This window comes from Diaphorina citri, unplaced genomic scaffold (assembly GCF_000475195.1).
Source record: "Diaphorina citri unplaced genomic scaffold, Diaci psyllid genome assembly version 1.1 scaffold411, whole genome shotgun sequence".
Lineage (NCBI taxonomy): Eukaryota > Metazoa > Arthropoda > Insecta > Hemiptera > Psyllidae > Diaphorina > Diaphorina citri.
The window spans coordinates 64,854-82,638 of NW_007377846.1; the positions used below are offsets into that span (position 1 = coordinate 64,854).

General features: G+C 37.6%; 1 protein-coding gene across 1 annotated transcript in view; it reads right to left on the reverse strand.

The window, feature by feature from the left end:
- Positions 1-11,490: 11,490 nt before the first annotated feature.
- LOC103508577 (ribosomal protein S6 kinase alpha-5-like) overlaps positions 11,491-17,785 on the reverse strand; it is a 122,714-nt gene continuing 116,419 nt past the window's right edge. The window contains 5 exon segments of the mRNA XM_026823149.1: positions 11,491-13,225; positions 13,766-13,844; positions 14,818-15,006; positions 16,283-16,468; positions 16,897-17,073. Coding sequence (XP_026678950.1) covers positions 12,435-13,225; positions 13,766-13,844; positions 14,818-15,006; positions 16,283-16,468; positions 16,897-17,073 — 1,422 coding nt within the window. The 3' untranslated portion in view covers positions 11,491-12,434.

A 17,785-nucleotide genomic window follows, 5' to 3' on the forward strand; every position in this document is an offset into this window, starting at 1 on the left:
AACTCTATAGGTACTGTGATAATGATAAACCAAAAAGATAACAAAGGAGAAAGGGAGCGGGAGAGAGAGAGAGAATGGAAAAATGGATATACAAAATACCCCTTCAAATAAAATGTTTTTTTCGTATAGACAAAAAGGTATACATAAAAGTATCCCTGTATGGATAATGCATAGCGGAGACTCGGATTTCAGGGCGCACTTTTGCACATACAGTTCGCTTGTTCTTGAAGTGGAACTTATTACTTTTTACTAGTGTTGGGAATAATCGATTATTTCACATAATCGATTATCAATAATCGATTATAAAAAATAATCGATTAATCGATTATTAATCGAGATTATTATTATTTTTTATTTTTTTTTTTTTATTACTGTATACCTACTTCTTCCTACCTACCTACCTACCACATAAGCATAAGCTGTATTGTTATTGTTCTAATTTTCCGATTGATTTCAGAATGAGAAAGGATAACAGTTGTTCAAATAACAAGCAGCAAGTAAACAAGGGAAATAAATAAACGAAACAGCAAACAATCAGGCAACTTTTTTTAGGAAACCCAAATGCAAAAGTTTAAGATTACTTGATCCGTCTCGAACCGTAGACAACCTGAGGACCTGTGCTTTTCCTTTGAAGCATAATACACCCTTTATAACCTAACCTCCAGGTAAGCTGGTTAGGGTTTGGCTGCTCTGATCCCTATTTATAGTCAATCAGAAAGACACTATTCTAGTCTCTCTTTAAGGTCCCACAGACAGACTGTTTTTTTACTTTCTATTACCTACTAATTACCACCTGTTTTTGTACACGATGAGGAAATTGCGTTTTTGGTCCACCCTGTTTTGCTCCCTTGGGCTATCTGTTACAAAGATACACAGTACCAGGAGCGGAAACTGGGAGAAAGAGAAGACTTCTGTTTGTTAAAGCTCTCTCTCTCTCTCTCTCTCTCTCTCTCTCTCTCTCTCTCTCTCTCGGTACCTATTTCATAACAACATAATAAAAGATATCGACAAAAGTATGGGAACTGACCGAGTAGATATGACTTTAAGCTTGGTAACGGGTTCGATTCCCGGTCAGGTCGAATACATGATTTTTTACTTACCCTATTGTTATGGGCTTGTTTAATACTTACCCTATTGTTATGGGCTTGTTTAATACTTACCCTATTGTTATGTAGTGGTCAAAATGCTCGTCTGGTAAACAGGAGGGCGTGGGTTCAATCCAAGCGGAGGCATGTAATTTTTTTCTCAAAATATATCTAGGTACCTAATTTGAGAAATTGAAAACAAAAAAATTGTTATAGGTAGTAGCCCATTGCTATTGGCTGCTGGTCTAAGGGAACTTTTAGTTCCGATTCGAGCAGTTTAAATAATCACTTTCATTATATATCCTCTATAAGTCTATATCATCTTTTTGTCAGTCTTCTTTCCTCTTTGCTCTTTTATCTCACTCCTCTCACTTTCATTTCTCTATGGAATAGGCCAGACAGCTCGAGGGCAAAGAGAAATGCAAAATGATGCGAAAGTAATGTGCATTTGATGAAACTCACATATGAGTAACTATGAACATAAAGATGATATGAATATGATGATAGACAGAGATATTAAAGTTTGAACAAGACAAAAGAAAAAATGGATGAGAGGAAGATATATCTAAATAGGGAATGAAAATGAGGGAGAGAGACAGAGAGAGAGAGAAAGAGAGAGAGAGAGACAGAGAGAGAGAGAAAGAGAGAGAGAGAGGGAGAGAGAGGGAGAGAGAGAGAAAGAGAGAGAGGGGGGAGGATAGGACTGTAGGGAGAAAAAGTATATTAGTAAGTAGAGAAAAGAGATAGAGGGAGAGAAGTAGGTAGAGACAGACTGAGGGGAAGATATCTAAATAGGGAATGAAAATGAGAGAGAGAGAGAGAGAAAGAGAAAGAGAAAGAGAAAGAGAGAGAGAGAGAGAGAGAGAGAAAGAGAGAGGGAGAAAGAGAGATACAGAGAAAAAAAGAGAGAGAGAGAAAGAGAAAGAAAGAGAGAGAGAGAGGGGGAGAGAGAGAAAAACAAAGACAGAGAGAGAGAAAGAGAGAGAGAGGAACAGAAAGAGAGAGAGGGAGAGAAAGAGAGAGAGAGAAACAGAAAGAGAGAGAGAGAGAGAAAGAGGGGGGAGGATAGGACTGTAGGGAGAAAAAGTATATTAGTAAGTAGAGAAAAGAGATAGAGGGAGAGAAGTAGGTAGAGACAGACAGAGAAAGAGTGCCAAAGAAATGTATAAATAGAAAGAGAGGGAAATAGATAGAATAGGTAGAGAGAGAGAGAGAGGGAAAGAAATAATAGGGAGAGAGAAAGGGAGAGAAAAAAACACAGACAGTACGAGTAATAGAGAAAGAATGGAAAAGAGAGAAAGATGATGAAAGAGCGAAGGATATAGAGAGAGAAAGAAGAGAAAGGGATAGAGAGAGAGAGAGAGAGAGAGAGAGCATAGGCGGTTCTTGCCTAAATTTTTGGGGGGGCTTGATTTTGAAGGTACCTACACCTTCAAAATTTTGATTTAGCTTTATGTAAAAAAATCTGGTGTGAACATCACACGACTTTCCTTATTCTATTGAATGATGCTTATTTGAGTATTATATTACCCTAACTTTTACCATATCTCTAACCGTTTAGTCGGTATACTTAAAAACCGCCAAAAAACGGTCGAAATCCGTCCAAAAACGGTCAAAATACCGCCAACCGCAGCACCTATCTCAACCAAAAGTTTCGTGCGATATACATAGCCTCTGAACACGGAAAGGGAAGTAAAACTCTTGTCGTTGTGAAATCCGTATTCATCCAGTATGTGTTCATCAACACATAGGAACTTTATGACGCCTTTTCCTTCCTTATGCTTTTTTACGATTAGTAAAAAATAGAGGAGAAGAAGAAGAGGAGGAGGAGGAGGGGGGAAGAAGAAGAGGAAGGAGGGGGGGAGGAGAAGAAGAAGAGGAGGAGGAGAAGAAGAAGAGGAGGATGAAGAAGAGGAGGAGGAGGAGGGGGGAAGAAGAAGAGGAAGGAGGGGGGGAGGAGAAGGAGTCATTTCATTATTAGTGGAAAGCTGGAAAGTGACGAACTAGTGGTGAATATTGTGGGATTTGAACCCAAGTCCTATAACATAAGTGGGTACCTACTCTGATTCCCCCCCCCCTTTTTTGATAGACCTGTAACAGCTAAGGTCTTTTCGTCCCAAAAGCAAAGAGAAAAGGAACACAGGGTAGGAGAAAGCCAACCGTTCCGAGAACGAACAGTATCCGTTCAGGATAAAATCCACCCCGGGCGGGAATGGAACGCGCGACCTTACAAGGCGTATATTTTTAATTCAATCATTTCTTTGATCAGAAACGAACCTTTGCCACTGCCTATGTAGTAGTGCTGTCATCACGTTACAACGAACGAATGAAATCTGCATCTCAATCACTGGCCAGGAATTACGACAGGCATCTCAAATAAAAAACTTTACAGGATCTCTCATGCTTTATTGGATTTCAGAGAGAGAGAGCGAGAGAGAGAGAGACGCAACGAAGAATAGAGAAAGAATAAAAGAGAGTCTGTAATAGAGAAAAAACAATGAGAGAAAGAATGGAAAAGAGAGAGAGAAGGACAGTACAAATGGAAAAGAGAGACAGACAGACAGACAGGGAGAGAGAGAGAGAGAGAGAGATGTACAATGTACATAGAACTAATTTCGCGGCTGAAAGAATAGTGATTGTACTGAGTATGAAATGTCAGATTGGATTTCACCGCGTTTATTGCGAAATAAAACATTTGCTGAGGCAGTCGAAATGTGTCTGCACTTAAAATACGGGGAAAAAGAGCTGAAATAGGGAGAAAGAGGGATTAGAATGAGGGAAAAGAGGAACACGGAAAAAGGGACGAAAATGTGGGAAAAAGAGTCGACTACTAAAATGACGAAATGATTGTCCCCCAGAAATTGATATCTCCAGGAAGATATTATTATCACTTTTTTTCCATTCTTTATTTTAATGGTTATGGTTTTAATAAAAATCTTGAAACGATAAAACCCTCTGTTGAAGTCTTCGACAGCCTTTTCAACTGCCTCAGTGGTGTAGTGGTCAAAATGCTCGTTCAGAAATTGATATCTCCAGGAAGATATTATTATCACTTTTTTTCTATTCTTTGTTTTAATGGTTATGGTTTTCATAAAAATCTTGAAACGATAAAACCCTCTGTTGAAGTCTTCGACAGCCTTTTCAACTGCCTCAGTGGTGTAGTGGTCAAAATGCTCGTGAAATGTCAGAAGAGAATCCTTGCAATGAGAATTAAAGGCCTGAGGGCAGTTTTTTTTTTCAATGGGATGAAACAACTACCTACCTACATATTTGGACATAAAAACTGATGACCAAGTTTTCTCCTCTTAATATCATGTAGATAAACAGATAAACGGAATAAAAATAGCCAATACAAACAGATAATTGACCTGACAAATCCAGAATAAATTCTGGTATACACAATATTTGGACTGTCAGGTAGAGAGGAAGAGTTGGTGAAGAGAAAATCTGGCAAGCACGTAGAATCAGTGAAGAAGAAAATGATGTGGACTTTCTCAAATTAAAATTGTAAAAAAAAAAAAAAAAAAAAAAAAAAAACCCCTTCAAAAAAAAAAAAAAAGCCTAAAACGAAGCCTAGTAGAACACAATTGGATGCTCCAAATTTTCGGAGTTTGGCCTACAGTACAGTTTACAAGAGAAAAATATACCTACAAGCCCACTAGAGTGATATACGAGTAGATCCGTGAAATCCGGATTTCGGACGTGAATTCTATCCCTTTTGAGAGCTCCGGAATTAAATCCGGATGCAAATTTGAACTCCGAAATCTAGATTTTTCAGAGATCCAAAAATCCGGAGTTTTTTTTAAGAGGTTTGACAGAGGGAACTGTAACTGCTATGGTCTTATCGTCCCGAAATCGAAGAGAGAAGAAAGACAGGATAGTAGAAAGCCAGCCGTTCCGAGAACGAACATTATCCCATCAGGATAAAATCCGCCCCGGGCGGGAATCGAACCCGCGGCCTAGCGCTTACAAATCCGGAGTTTACACTTTAAACTTTACAGCTCTGGTCCACCTTTACGTAAATGTACAGGTATTCAATGTAAAGCTCACAAGCAGACAAGGCCAGTGAGGAGTTAATTAATATGTAGGTAGGTACTTACATAATAGACAAATTTAATAACATGTCTAGCTGTCCCACATTGAAGCTTTGTGGGATTACATTCAATTAGGCTCAGGCTAAACGACCCTAGAGTCCAGCCTACAGGCTTGTTCACATTTTGAATACTTTCCATTACCCTAATTAGTTTGCCACGGGTTTCCAATTTTCCATTGACGGGAAAATACCTACCTAAATGTTGCTGTTTTTGGGGGCTAGGCACTAGGTGCAAACGACAGATACAAAAGATTTTTGGTACAGATACCTAGATAAAAATGATTAATTCGGAAAAGTGGAAAACTCTATAGGTACTGTGATAATGATAAACCAAAAAGATAACAAAGGAGAAAGGGAGCGGGAGAGAGAGAGAGAATGGAAAAATGGATATACAAAATACCCCTTCAAATAAAATGTTTTTTTCGTATAGACAAAAAGGTATACATAAAAGTATCCCTGTATGGATAATGCATAGCGGAGACTCGGATTTCAGGGCGCACTTTTGCACATACAGTTCGCTTGTTCTTGAAGTGGAACTTATTACTTTTTACTAGTGTTGGGAATAATCGATTATTTCACATAATCGATTATCAATAATCGATTATAAAAAATAATGACCATTATACTCAGTGAATTTTTCTTGTACGTCATTTTCCACCACAACTTTTTCTCCAATGAGTCCACACCTAGCTGTTCAACCTAGTGTTGGGAACAATCGATTATTTCACATAATCGATTATCAATAATCGATTATAAAAAATAATCGATTAATCGATTATTAATCGATTATTAATAATCGATTATTCAAATACGTAGAAAAGTCATGAGAAAAGTGCCTTACCCTAGGGGGGGGGGAGCACTTCTTGTACTTTTAGCACATCACATCAACAACTAAAAAGTAAAAACCAATGAACCTGTCATCAGTCAACCAGTTAAGTCTTAAGTCTAATGACTAATGATGACTGAACTAAGAGCTGACTAATAGCTCATCTATTGAGTGTGTCACAAATGTCATGAGAGTGCTGATTGGCGGGTTGGATTCCCATTCAGGCCTCAGGGTGAATTTTTTCATTATCAGATAAAGTTTGTGGTCGGCTGACTTTCTTCTATCCTATCATTCTCTCTTATCTGCTTTAGGGCGATAACTACGATAAGACCTTAGCCTTATAGACTGATGGTCCAGTTCCTTCTATTTAACCTCATATAAGATATAAGTAATACACATAAATTACATACCTAATGACATACGTATGTCAATGTTAAATATTTTTCAAGCAACAAGGAAAAAAAAAGTTCAAGAGGAATGAATTAGAAAATTGGAAATTAGAAATGTTTGTTGGGGGGGGGGGGGGTGGGGGCACCACCCCCCCCCCAAAGTTATCAGGGCCTCTTACACTAGATAAAATTGGATTTCAGAATAATAATCCAAAACACCATTTTTTACTTTTATCCTATAGGAAGGAAAGTAATGTAATCGGGTCAAAATTTCGATGGTCAGTTTTTAGTGCCAAAACACGTTTTGAGGTCCCTAGAGCTTAAATCCAAAGTTTCAGCCATTGGTCCGTGTCTGTGTCTGTGTGTCCGTGTGTCTGTAAACAAAATATCTCGAGAACGGTAAGAGGTAGAGACTTGAAATTTGGTATGTAGCTGTCAAATGTGACAAGGATGCGACACGAAACTTTTGGTTAAGACCGGTGCTACGGTTGGCGGCATTTTACCGCTTTTTGGCGGTTTTTGGTGTAATTTAACAATATCTCGGGAACGGTATAAGCTAGAAACTTGAAATTTGGTATGTGGTTCACTAATGTGACAAGGATGCAACACAAAACGTTTGTTTGAGATGGTTGCTGCGCTTGGCGGTATTTTGACCGCTTTTGGACAGATTTCGACCGTTTTTTGGCGGTTTTCAGCTATAGCGACAAAACGGTTAGAGATATTGTAAAAGTTAGGGTAAAAGAACACTCAAATAAGCATTATTCAATAGGATAAGGAAAGTCGTGTGATGTTCACACCAGATTTTTAAAAAGTAAAATAAAATGTTTATACAAATTATAAATGAACATTTTCAAATCAACATTTAAAATCATATTGAAGATAATCACCTTTCGAGCTACGTAGAAACAAAAACTTTTTTCTTTCAAAGAGGGTACCTACTATGTCACTGATTTATAAAGATCAAACATTGCATCGATAAAGCTATGAATTTCATATTCCAACAGAAATAGTTGAATAAGAAAAGGAAATTGAATTTTAAATCATAGGTAATGAAATAAAAAACATGAGAAAACAATATTTCCTCAGATGATTCTCAGTTTTAACGTGAGAAAAGCTTTCATAAAATTAATAATTCGTAATGCAACAAAGAAAAAACAACATTTCTTTTTATTGAACTAAAATATAATTAAATTAATTCAAAACCATCACAGCCCATTGATTTTATTTATCAATTAGAAAAAAAGTAACAATTTTTTAATAAAATAAAATTATACTATAGGTGTGTCCTAAGAATTTTTATGTTTTCACACTCTGATAAATATTTTAAAAATATAATAGGATTAACTACAAACATTTACACATTATTCAAAAAAGAAGAAAAAAAAATATCAATTAAAATAAATAAAATAATTAACTACAGATAAATTTTGGTAATATAACTCATCTCTTGGTGCCATACAAAACCTTGGGTCTGTATCTAAATATAAATTGTCATTCAAAGTAATTAAGTTTATATAAAATTAAAGCAAGATAGAAGAGATGCCTCACTTTTATAAGAAAGCGGATGAAAAATAAAATATACATAATAATTAATTAATTATAAAATCTAATTGCATTGGTACTAAAGACAGTCAGTACAATTTCATCCTCAACTAGATACAACTCTCAGAATATTTTGCCTCAAAAACGTTATTTACCTATCACTGGCAAGAAGAAGACAAAGTTCAGTTTCTTTTGTGAAATGGTGACTTCTTTTTATGAAATCAATAATTACATTAGTTGGTTCTTTACTTGAAATTGTGTTTATATTTGAGTTTTCAACATTATGTATTTCAACAATGCACACGAGACGAATATTCCCTCAACTAAAATGTTCTAAGGCAGTGATAGTTTTAATTTTACTAAAAATAATGGTACCCATATTAATATACTTTATATTTCAGAAAGAAACTAGAAAGATCCCGGTAAGTAGAGTCTTTTCTCATCCATACAGATAGTAATGATCAGATGTCTTCTGGAGATCAAATTACTTTCAATATAGTGCGCGAATATAAAATCCAACTGGTCCAGGCATTCTCATATCAGAAGAAGTTCATCATGCCATAAGTGCAACTGTGAAATTTATAAATATGGTACGTAATGCATATGAAATAAATAAAATTCTACTTAAATTTAATTGCGAGGGAAAGAAAATGGAAAGGTACATACCAAAAATGAATATATCAGTTCGGAATATTTGTCCGTTTGTCTCTTGTCTTATGTAATTGTCAAAAGAAAGAGTAGACTAATGGTTAGCCATATGAAGAATCTATTGATTTAGTTATTTCAATTTTCTTAGAAATCCTTTGGCACATACGAAAATTGTATTTGAAATATATGTACCTAGATAGGACGTAATTTGCTGTTTTAATTTGGTATGGACATTTTCATTGACTTGTATAGCTGCTACTAATATTGAAAAGGTTATAATATAAGGCAAGGTCTAGAATTACAATGGTCACATTTGACGAAGTCCTCTCCTCGGGTGAATTATTTGTGATTGGAATTGTAATTGAAGGAAGCTCAACAAAACCAGTCAAATGGCTGATGTAATTCCAGACTAATTCTTCTTTAATGTATATGTATAATGTAAATCACTAAAAACACACATATGCAAAAAAAATTAGATATATGTAAAAAGGAAAAAGAAAGAGATGTGATCAGTAGAGATAAAACATGAGAAGGTAGGTATTGCAGACTTTGTAAAAAAAACACAAGTAAAGGAATTAAAAATAATATTTGATAAGGCACTAGATAGAAAGAGTGAAATGTTGTTCTAGATATATCTACAGGTAGGATAAAGATGCGTGGAAATGGAAAATATGAGTAAGGCTAGATAGAAGTGGGTGAATAAAATTATTTGTGATTGGAATTGTAATTGAAGGAAGCTCAACAAAACCAGTCAAATGGCTGATGTAATTCTAGACTAATTCTTCTTTAATGTATATGTATAATGTAAATCACTAAAAACACACATATGCAAAAAATTTAGATATATGTAAAAAGGAAAAAGAAAGAGATGTGATCAGTAGAGATAAAACATGAGAAGGTAGGTATTGCAGACTTCGTAAAAAAATACAAGTAAAGGAATTAAAAATAATATTTGATAAGGCACTAGATAGAAAGAGTGAAATGTTGTTCTAGATATATCTACAGGTAGGATAAAGATGCGTGGAAATGGAAAATATGAGTAAGGCTAGATAGAAGTAAGGAGTGGAGTCACAAGAGATGGTAATGTTATAGTCTCTCTACACTGGGATGTGAATAAGATGGAAATATATTCTTAACTCATAACTGGAGAATAATACAACAAATGTACAAGACAGAGAAGTGTGAATGTAGATAGAAGTAAGGAGTGGAGTCACAAGAGATGGTAATGTTATAGTCTCTCTGCACTGGGATGTGAATAAGATGGAAATATATTCTTAACTCATAACTGGAGAATAATACAACAAATGTACAAGACAGAGAAGTGTGAATGTGGACTTTACTCCAAACAATATAAGTAATACCAGAAACAGATAAAGATCTAATAGTTGTGGAAATAAGCGAGGGAAATAAAAATTAACCAAAAACAATCAAAATTCATTCTAGCAATGTAGGTAGATATTAATTCATATTGGTAACTTGACAAGAAAATAATTCGTCTAACTCTAGTCTAAACAATAAAAACACACACTTCATTTTGTATAATATTAAAGGCACTATTGAAAATAAAATAATAGATTTGAAATTCATAATATAATTATAATAACCATTATTTACTAATCAAACCATTTAAAACAATTAGGTACCTAAGGAATTCATAATTTTAGAATATTTTCCAAAGTACCTTCCTGAATGAATGTCAACAAGATTTCGTACTTTGAGAAGAATGTTTTCAATTTTGTTTGATAAACCTGCTAATGCTGGTCGACTTGGCAATTTCCAGATTAATTATGAGAAAGATGAGTCAACTATTTATGACAGGGACTCTTAATCAAATGACTAGAGAGATTAGAAAAGAGAGGGATAGTGACAGTAAGTGGTAAATTAATAAATTTTGATTAAATTTCCTGATATTCCAGATGTGTTAATCAAAATGAAAATGACTAGAGAGATTAGAAAAGAGAGGGATAGTGACAGTAAGTGGTAAATTAATAAATTTTGATTAAATTTCCTGATATTCCAGATAATAGGAGATTCTGAAATTGAAAAGAAATTAATTAAAAATTGAAATAAATTCAGAAATAAAGTTGTTTAAAAAAAGAGGTTTGATAGAGGGAACTGTAACTGTTGCCAGCCGTACCAAGAACGAATCCTATCTGTTCAGAATAAAGTCCGCCCTGGGCGGGAATCGAACCCACGACATAGCGCTTAAAAGAAAGACGTGCTACCCTCCAAGCTAACTAGGCTGGAGATGGAGATCTTAATAAAAGTTGCATTTTCCTTTTGGAAACGGAGCCGATTCTGATGGCGCATGGCGGGCCATCTTAGATTTCCTATGTTTTCACGCCGCCAAAAGAGGGAAAACGAGCTTCAGAAGAGAAGAAACTCCGGAAGGAAAATACATTCATTCTGCTAGGATGAGACTGAAAAGTCCCTTTACAACAACAAGCTTCCTTATTCCTTTTTATCTCACCTCGGGTTTCAGGTCTCGATGTACAACGCCTCTGGAATGCATGAAGTGAACCGCTGCTACCAGTTGTCGCATAATCCGACTCGCTTCATTCTCGGTAAATCCACACCGGCCTTTCTGTCGTATCCTGTCCAGAAGTTCTCCACCCTTGAGCAGCTCCAATACCAGATAGGTGTGGACCTGACGGAAGGAAAATGAAGATAGGAATTGAATACATATATTTTTATTCCAGATGAATGTAATTTGTAGTGAGATTTCAAACAGCGTCTATTTATTTAATTAAAAATGTCAAAATTTGGGCTTTTATTTTTCTCCAGAAAAGCTTCTGAAGGTTCAAACGCCAGTTTGAAATTTAATTAGTTTCAGTTGAATGTTATTATAAAATGGAAATCCTCAATTATTTCCTTTGACTATTTTACATATATGAAATAATACATTAATGTAGGTAATTATTAATTAAGTAGGTACCTGATTCTTTTACATTATACCTACTTCTATTGACAAAGGTGCCTATAAAAACAAAGGTTACAATAACACCCATTTTAGACACCAAAATTTGTTTGATATTCATAAAATCATAACAAATAAAAAGAAATGGGATTTCAAAAGATTCCTTTGATTTTCGGGACAACAATGAAAATACCATCTACTACTGCCAAATTGCGAGGTTTGTTTTTCGAATATATCATTTCGAAATAATTACCTATCTACAACCAATCATTCTTCGAAAAATAAATACAATCATGCTATAACTAATTTGAAAATAATGACTCAGGGAAACAACCTTTTCTAACGACCAGAAATTGGTGAAGTGGAAAAGTGAAAGTGCTCATTATCAAGGAATTCTGAAGCTGATATGAAATGATGTAGAGAAAGAACTCAAGCTTGGATTTAATAAACACAGCATCGCTTTCCAATTCAACATGGAGGTGACTTCACAAGGTTCAAATATCTTGATTAAAACAACTGATAAACGAGCGATATTTTTTCTGCATTTCGTTCCGGACAATATTGAAAAGTATTGTCAGCCTCAAAAGAGGTTAGTCTTTGGAGCTGATTTACCGAAAAACGCCGACCCCGTTGGGACGGGACTGAACAGTACCAATTGTATGGCCAGTACTGACAATATTGCAGGTGATCATTATGTTGCCTTGTCGTTTATCAGAAGTTTTACAGCGCCTCATTAAAACCAAAGTCACTTTCACAAGAATGGGACATCTCCCTTGAACTTATATTGGAACAAAATGAAACCTCTCAGCGTTGGAGAACAAATACAGAAAGGCAAACAACAAACAGAACAAAAAACGTAGCTTGGTGACTACGTTGATAACAAAACACTAGAACCACTCAGAACAACATGACCTAGAGTCACGGGGACTTAATGTCATTGCTGTTTCTGTCGTTTGCTTTTCTTGGAATGACTATCACTAGGGGAGGACTGGGGTTTCTTGGACATTCTTTGGCGAGGTACGGTTTCTACAGGTAAGGTGGAGGCATTCTCAACAAGTGTGATGTCTGTGTTGAGCTTACGTCTCCTAGCACGGGTGATAGGACCTAGGAGTTGCTCTTCAAACAGAGTCACCAGGTCTGTCGGGGGAGTGGTTTGGGGAACAGGTTGCTTTTCTTCTTGTTTGGCAGGTTGCCTGTCCGCTTTCTTTTTCTTCCTAGCGGGTGTGCTGTGTGTGGCAGGTAATGACTTGGAACATTGACTGGAGGTGTCCGGCTTATGCTTTCGCTTGGTGCCGGCGAGAGTGGAGGGTTCTGCCAGGTGCAGCTGCTCTGACTCTGCTTTGTTACTGGCTGGGAGGGTGAGGTCGGGTTTCTTTTTCTTCCTCACGGGGGAGAGTTGCAGTTGTATCGTGGAGGAGGAGGGAGGGGAGGTCCCATGTTCTGAGCTGGAGGAGGAGGATAGGCTGGAGAGATATTCCTGTACTCTGGCCTCTGCAAAGTCAAACACAGTGCCACTGGAGGCGTCCTTGTTGATTCGCTTGACGGGTTTGGAGGGGACGCTAGGTTGGGTTGAAGAGCATGGTGTCTTGAGGGAGGAGGTACCAGAGGAACTAGAACTAAGGGAGCTGGAGGTCGAGGAGAAACTACGGGAGTTGTCGTTGGAAACGTTCTTGTTTTTCCTTCGCTGAGCAAGTTTGGCACTGGTAACATCCTGGAGTCTGAAGCCTGCAATACACAAAACAAGGAGATCCAGTAAGAATAGGTGTTTAGGGAAAGAGGAGATGAGATTCAGTATGAATAGGTGTTTAGGGAAAGAGATGAGATCCAGTATGAATAGGTGTTTAGGGAAAGAGGGCCTGACCATCCCATAGTATGCCCCTCATCAGATGGGAGAGAAAAAACACAATACTACCCATTTGAGTGCTGGGTCAACACAAATCAGAAAGCACCCCTTGAAGTCTTCTTGTCTGTAACACGTTATTTCTTTTTATTCCTTTCTATCCAATGTTATTTTTATCTATTCTAAACTTCTATTCAAACATTTTTCTATTCACGGACCTTCAGTTCTATCTTTTTTTACATGGTTTTACTTATTAATATATGGCTTTCTATAAACTTTGAAAACGGGATACCATGTCAAGTACTAATTAATACTAAAATAAGAAGAGAATAAGTCTTCACTTGGCTTTCTATTGGGTTGCAGGGTTGTCCTGGAGGCGCCTTTAAGATAATTCACCTCTTAATTATTCAATTCTATTGATTTACCTTCTTTCTGCGCCTGATGGAAGGCGTGGAATGTAAGCTTGACCCTCATCTCTGCGCCTGACCATCCCATAGTATGTCCCTCATCAGATGGGAGAGAAAAGACACAATACAACTCATTTAAGTGCTGGGTCAACACAAATCAGAAAGCACCCCTTGAAGTCTTCTTGTCTGTAACACGTTATTTCTTTTTATTCTTTTCTATCCAATGTGTTTTTTATCTATTCTAAACTTCTATTCAAACATTTTTCTATTCACGGACCTGCAGTTCTATCTTTTTTTAATATATGGCTTTCTATAGACTTTGAAAACGGGATACCATGTCAAGTACTAATTAATACTAAAATAAGAAGAGAATAAGTCTTCACTGGGCTTTCTATTGGGTTGCAGGGTTGTCCTAGAGGCGCCTTTAAGATATGTCACCTCTTAATTATTCAATTCTATTGATTTACCTTCTTTCTGCGCCTGATGGAAGGCGTGGAATGTAAGCTTGACCCTCATCTCTGCATGATAATAATTAAGATTGGTAAAAAATACAAAGGGAAGGAAAGACAAACAAAGGAAATGTAGGGAGAGAGGGAGGGAGAGAAAGAGAGAACATGGTACCTATAAGCTCAACAACTCAACACAGTTCAAAAAAAATTGAGGTCACCCCCTAACCCAAATAAAAGAAAACGTAAAACATATACATACCTCCCCCCCCTCTCTCTCTCTCTCCCTCCCTCCCTCTCTCTCTCTCCCTCCCTCTTTCCAAAGTCGAAACTAGGACACAAGTTGTCTAGCAAGAGACAGAGACAAAGAGAGAGAGAGAGAGAGAGAGAGAGAGAGAGAGAGAGAGAGAGAGAGAGAGAGAGAGAGAGAGAGAGGGGGGAGAAGGGAGAGAGTGTACTTTTTACACCTCTATTTTGCAATTATTTGGTATTTTGCAATTAATTGGTCAGTCAGTATGTTTTTTTTTCTAACGCCCGTTTTTATAGTGATTCCATTCCCTTCTTTATAGGCAATGAAATGGGTAACTTTCACTCCAAACGGAGTCGAACCCGCGGTCTACTCACCATTCGGATTCGTTGAGCAGGATTGACCGTGAGCAGACTCTTGGTAAGTTCTTTCGCTTCGGACGACACAGTAGACCAGGCTTCCGCGTCGAAATTGAACTGTCCCTCCTTGATGCGCGCCATGATGGACAGGGCTGAATCGTCCCGAGACCGAGCGTGGAATGGGACTCTGCCACACAACATGGTGTACTGCGGGGGACAGGAGGGATATTATTAGAGAAAGAGCAGACTTTTTCATATGAGAGGCATTAAAAAAAGGGGGATTTGGCTTAAAATTCCACTTGTTTCACCGCTGTTTTAATTCGTACCAATGAAACAACTGCTATATTAGACTCGTGTGGTCTGTGTCGTAGTATGCCTCTCATCGGATGGGCGAGAAGAGACACAATATTTCCCATTTAGGTGCTGGGTCAACACGAGAATGTTCTCGGGTTTGATTAATAAGACTTTATTTATTTATTAAAAATCCCAGATGGGATAGTTTACAATGATACAATTCAGTAAAATACAATTAAGTGAATTTAGAACTTATAAATAAAATTACCTATGTAGTCAAGGGATTGACTACCTAGATATTACATTTATAGGGGACATTCCCTGGTTAGTACACACAGCTAAATTTATTGGGTACATCGCGCTTAACACTACACCATTGGGGTTGGTTTGTTTTCCTATAATGTATTCGTAGGCCTGTCTATTCTTTTCTAATTAGGGAGTAGCGTTGCGCCCCGCCAAGTCAAAATACGAAAGATCCATCCTGTACTTCAGCTCACCAGAATCACTCCCAGACTCCACAGATCACAGTTTTCGTCATATCCGCTCTTGTCCTGGCGTAGCACATTTACCTTAAAAAGATGAGTGTTTCACCGCTGTTTCATTTCGTACCAATGAAACAACTGCTACATTAGACTCGTGTGGTCTGTGTCGTAGCATGCCCATCGTAGTATGCCTCTCATCAGATGGGCGAGAAGAGACACAATATTTCCCATTTAGGTGCTGGGTCAACACGAGAAAGTTCTCGGATTTGATTGATAAGACTCACTTTATAGGGGACATTCTCTGGTTAGTACACTGAACAAAATGCTGGCTCTCAGCAAGTGCTCAAGCATCAATTCCAAACATCTGATTGGCCAAAATTTGTTTAAGACTGATCTGAAACCGAGAATTTTCGTTCATAAATACCGGTGTTACACCGGTATTTATGAACGCCAATCAAATTTTGGCCAATCAGATGTTTGGAATTGATGCTTGAATTGCTTGAGCACTTGCTGAGAGCCAGCATTTTGTTCATAAATATGGGTGTAAGCTAAATTCATTAGGTACACCGCGCTTAACGTTACACCACTGGGGTTGGTTTGTTTTCCTATAATGTATTCGTAGCCCTGTCTATTCTTTTCTAATTAGGGAGTAGCGTTGCGCCCCGCCAAGTCAAAATACGAAAGCTCCATCCTGTACTTCAGCTCACCAGAATCACTCCCAGACTCCACAGATCACAGTTTTCGTCATATCCGCTCTTGTCCTGGCGTAGCACCTCAGGGGCGGCATACTGAAGGGTAAAACAGGGGGTGTGTAGGGACTCCCGCTTGAGACAGGCGAACCCAAAGTCGACCACCTTGATGTTGTCCCCTGCCGGGTCCGAGAACAGGAGATTCTGAAATTGAAAAGAAATTAATTAAAAATTAAAATAAATTCAGAAATAAAGTTGTCAAAAAAAAGAGGTTTGATAGAGGGAATTGTAACTGTTGCCAACCGTACCAAGAACGAATCCTATCTGTTCAGAATAAAGTTCGCCCTGGGCGGGAATCGAACCCACGACATAGCGCTTATGTGCTACCCTCCAAACTAACTAGGCTGGAGATGGAGACCTTAATAAAAGTTGCATTTTCCTTTTGAAAACGGAGCCGATTCCGATGGCGCATGGCGGGCCATCTTAGATTTCCTATGTTTTCACGCCGCCAAAAGAGGAAAAACGAGCTTCAGAAGAGAAGAAACTCCGTAAGGAAAATACATTAATTCTGCTAGGATGAGACTGAAAAGTCCCTTTACAACAACAAGCTTCCTTATTCCTTTTTATCTCACCTCGGGTTTCAGGTCTCGATGTACAACGCCTCTGGAATGCATGAAGTGAACCGCTGCTACCAGTTGTCGCATAATCCGACTCGCTTCATTCTCGGTAAATCCACACCGGCCTTTCTGTCGTATCCTGTCCAGCAGTTCTCCACCCTTGAGCAGCTCCAATACCAGATAGGTGTGGACCTGACGGAAGGAAAATGAAGATAGGAATTGAATACATATATTTTGCAATTTATTTTGTGAAACGCTGAATTACATGCAAAATTCAACCTTAAAAGTGCCCTTTAGGAAAGTGACCCGTAAAATCGGGTTTTTACCCCATAAAAATCCCCAGTACACTTTTAGGGTCCATTAAGCATTCACTCTTATGTAACTTTTTACAAGGAATCGATTGGTGAAATTTTCAATGAATCCCTGAAGTTAAGAACGTTGTGCGTGGTTGCTCTCCGGATGGGTGACCACTGACGATCTGGACAAATCGCATGCTACTGGCCTTTCTCGTCCCCACTCAGGTTAGGTGAGGTTAATTATATATGAGCTGGTGGGTAGCTTGTCGCCGAACTATGTAACTTTTTACAAGGATCGATTCCTTGGTGTATAAGTATGTATCTTATATTATAAACACAAGATCCATTCACTCATTCACATTTCATATTCACACACTGATCGCTCTATCTCGAGAACCACAACACCTAGAAAGCTGAAATTTGGTAGAGATATTCCTAAAAGTTGAACTAAAAACTTTCCCAGTAAAGCAGTGATGTAAAAACCGCTTGTAACGTGGTGTTTTGAACCTCACGATGGACCCGGTAGATTCGATATCTATTTGGTTGGCAATTTTCAATCTCGACTCTATCGACATCTTTCTGCTCTATTTCGTCTTTTGTCCCCATAT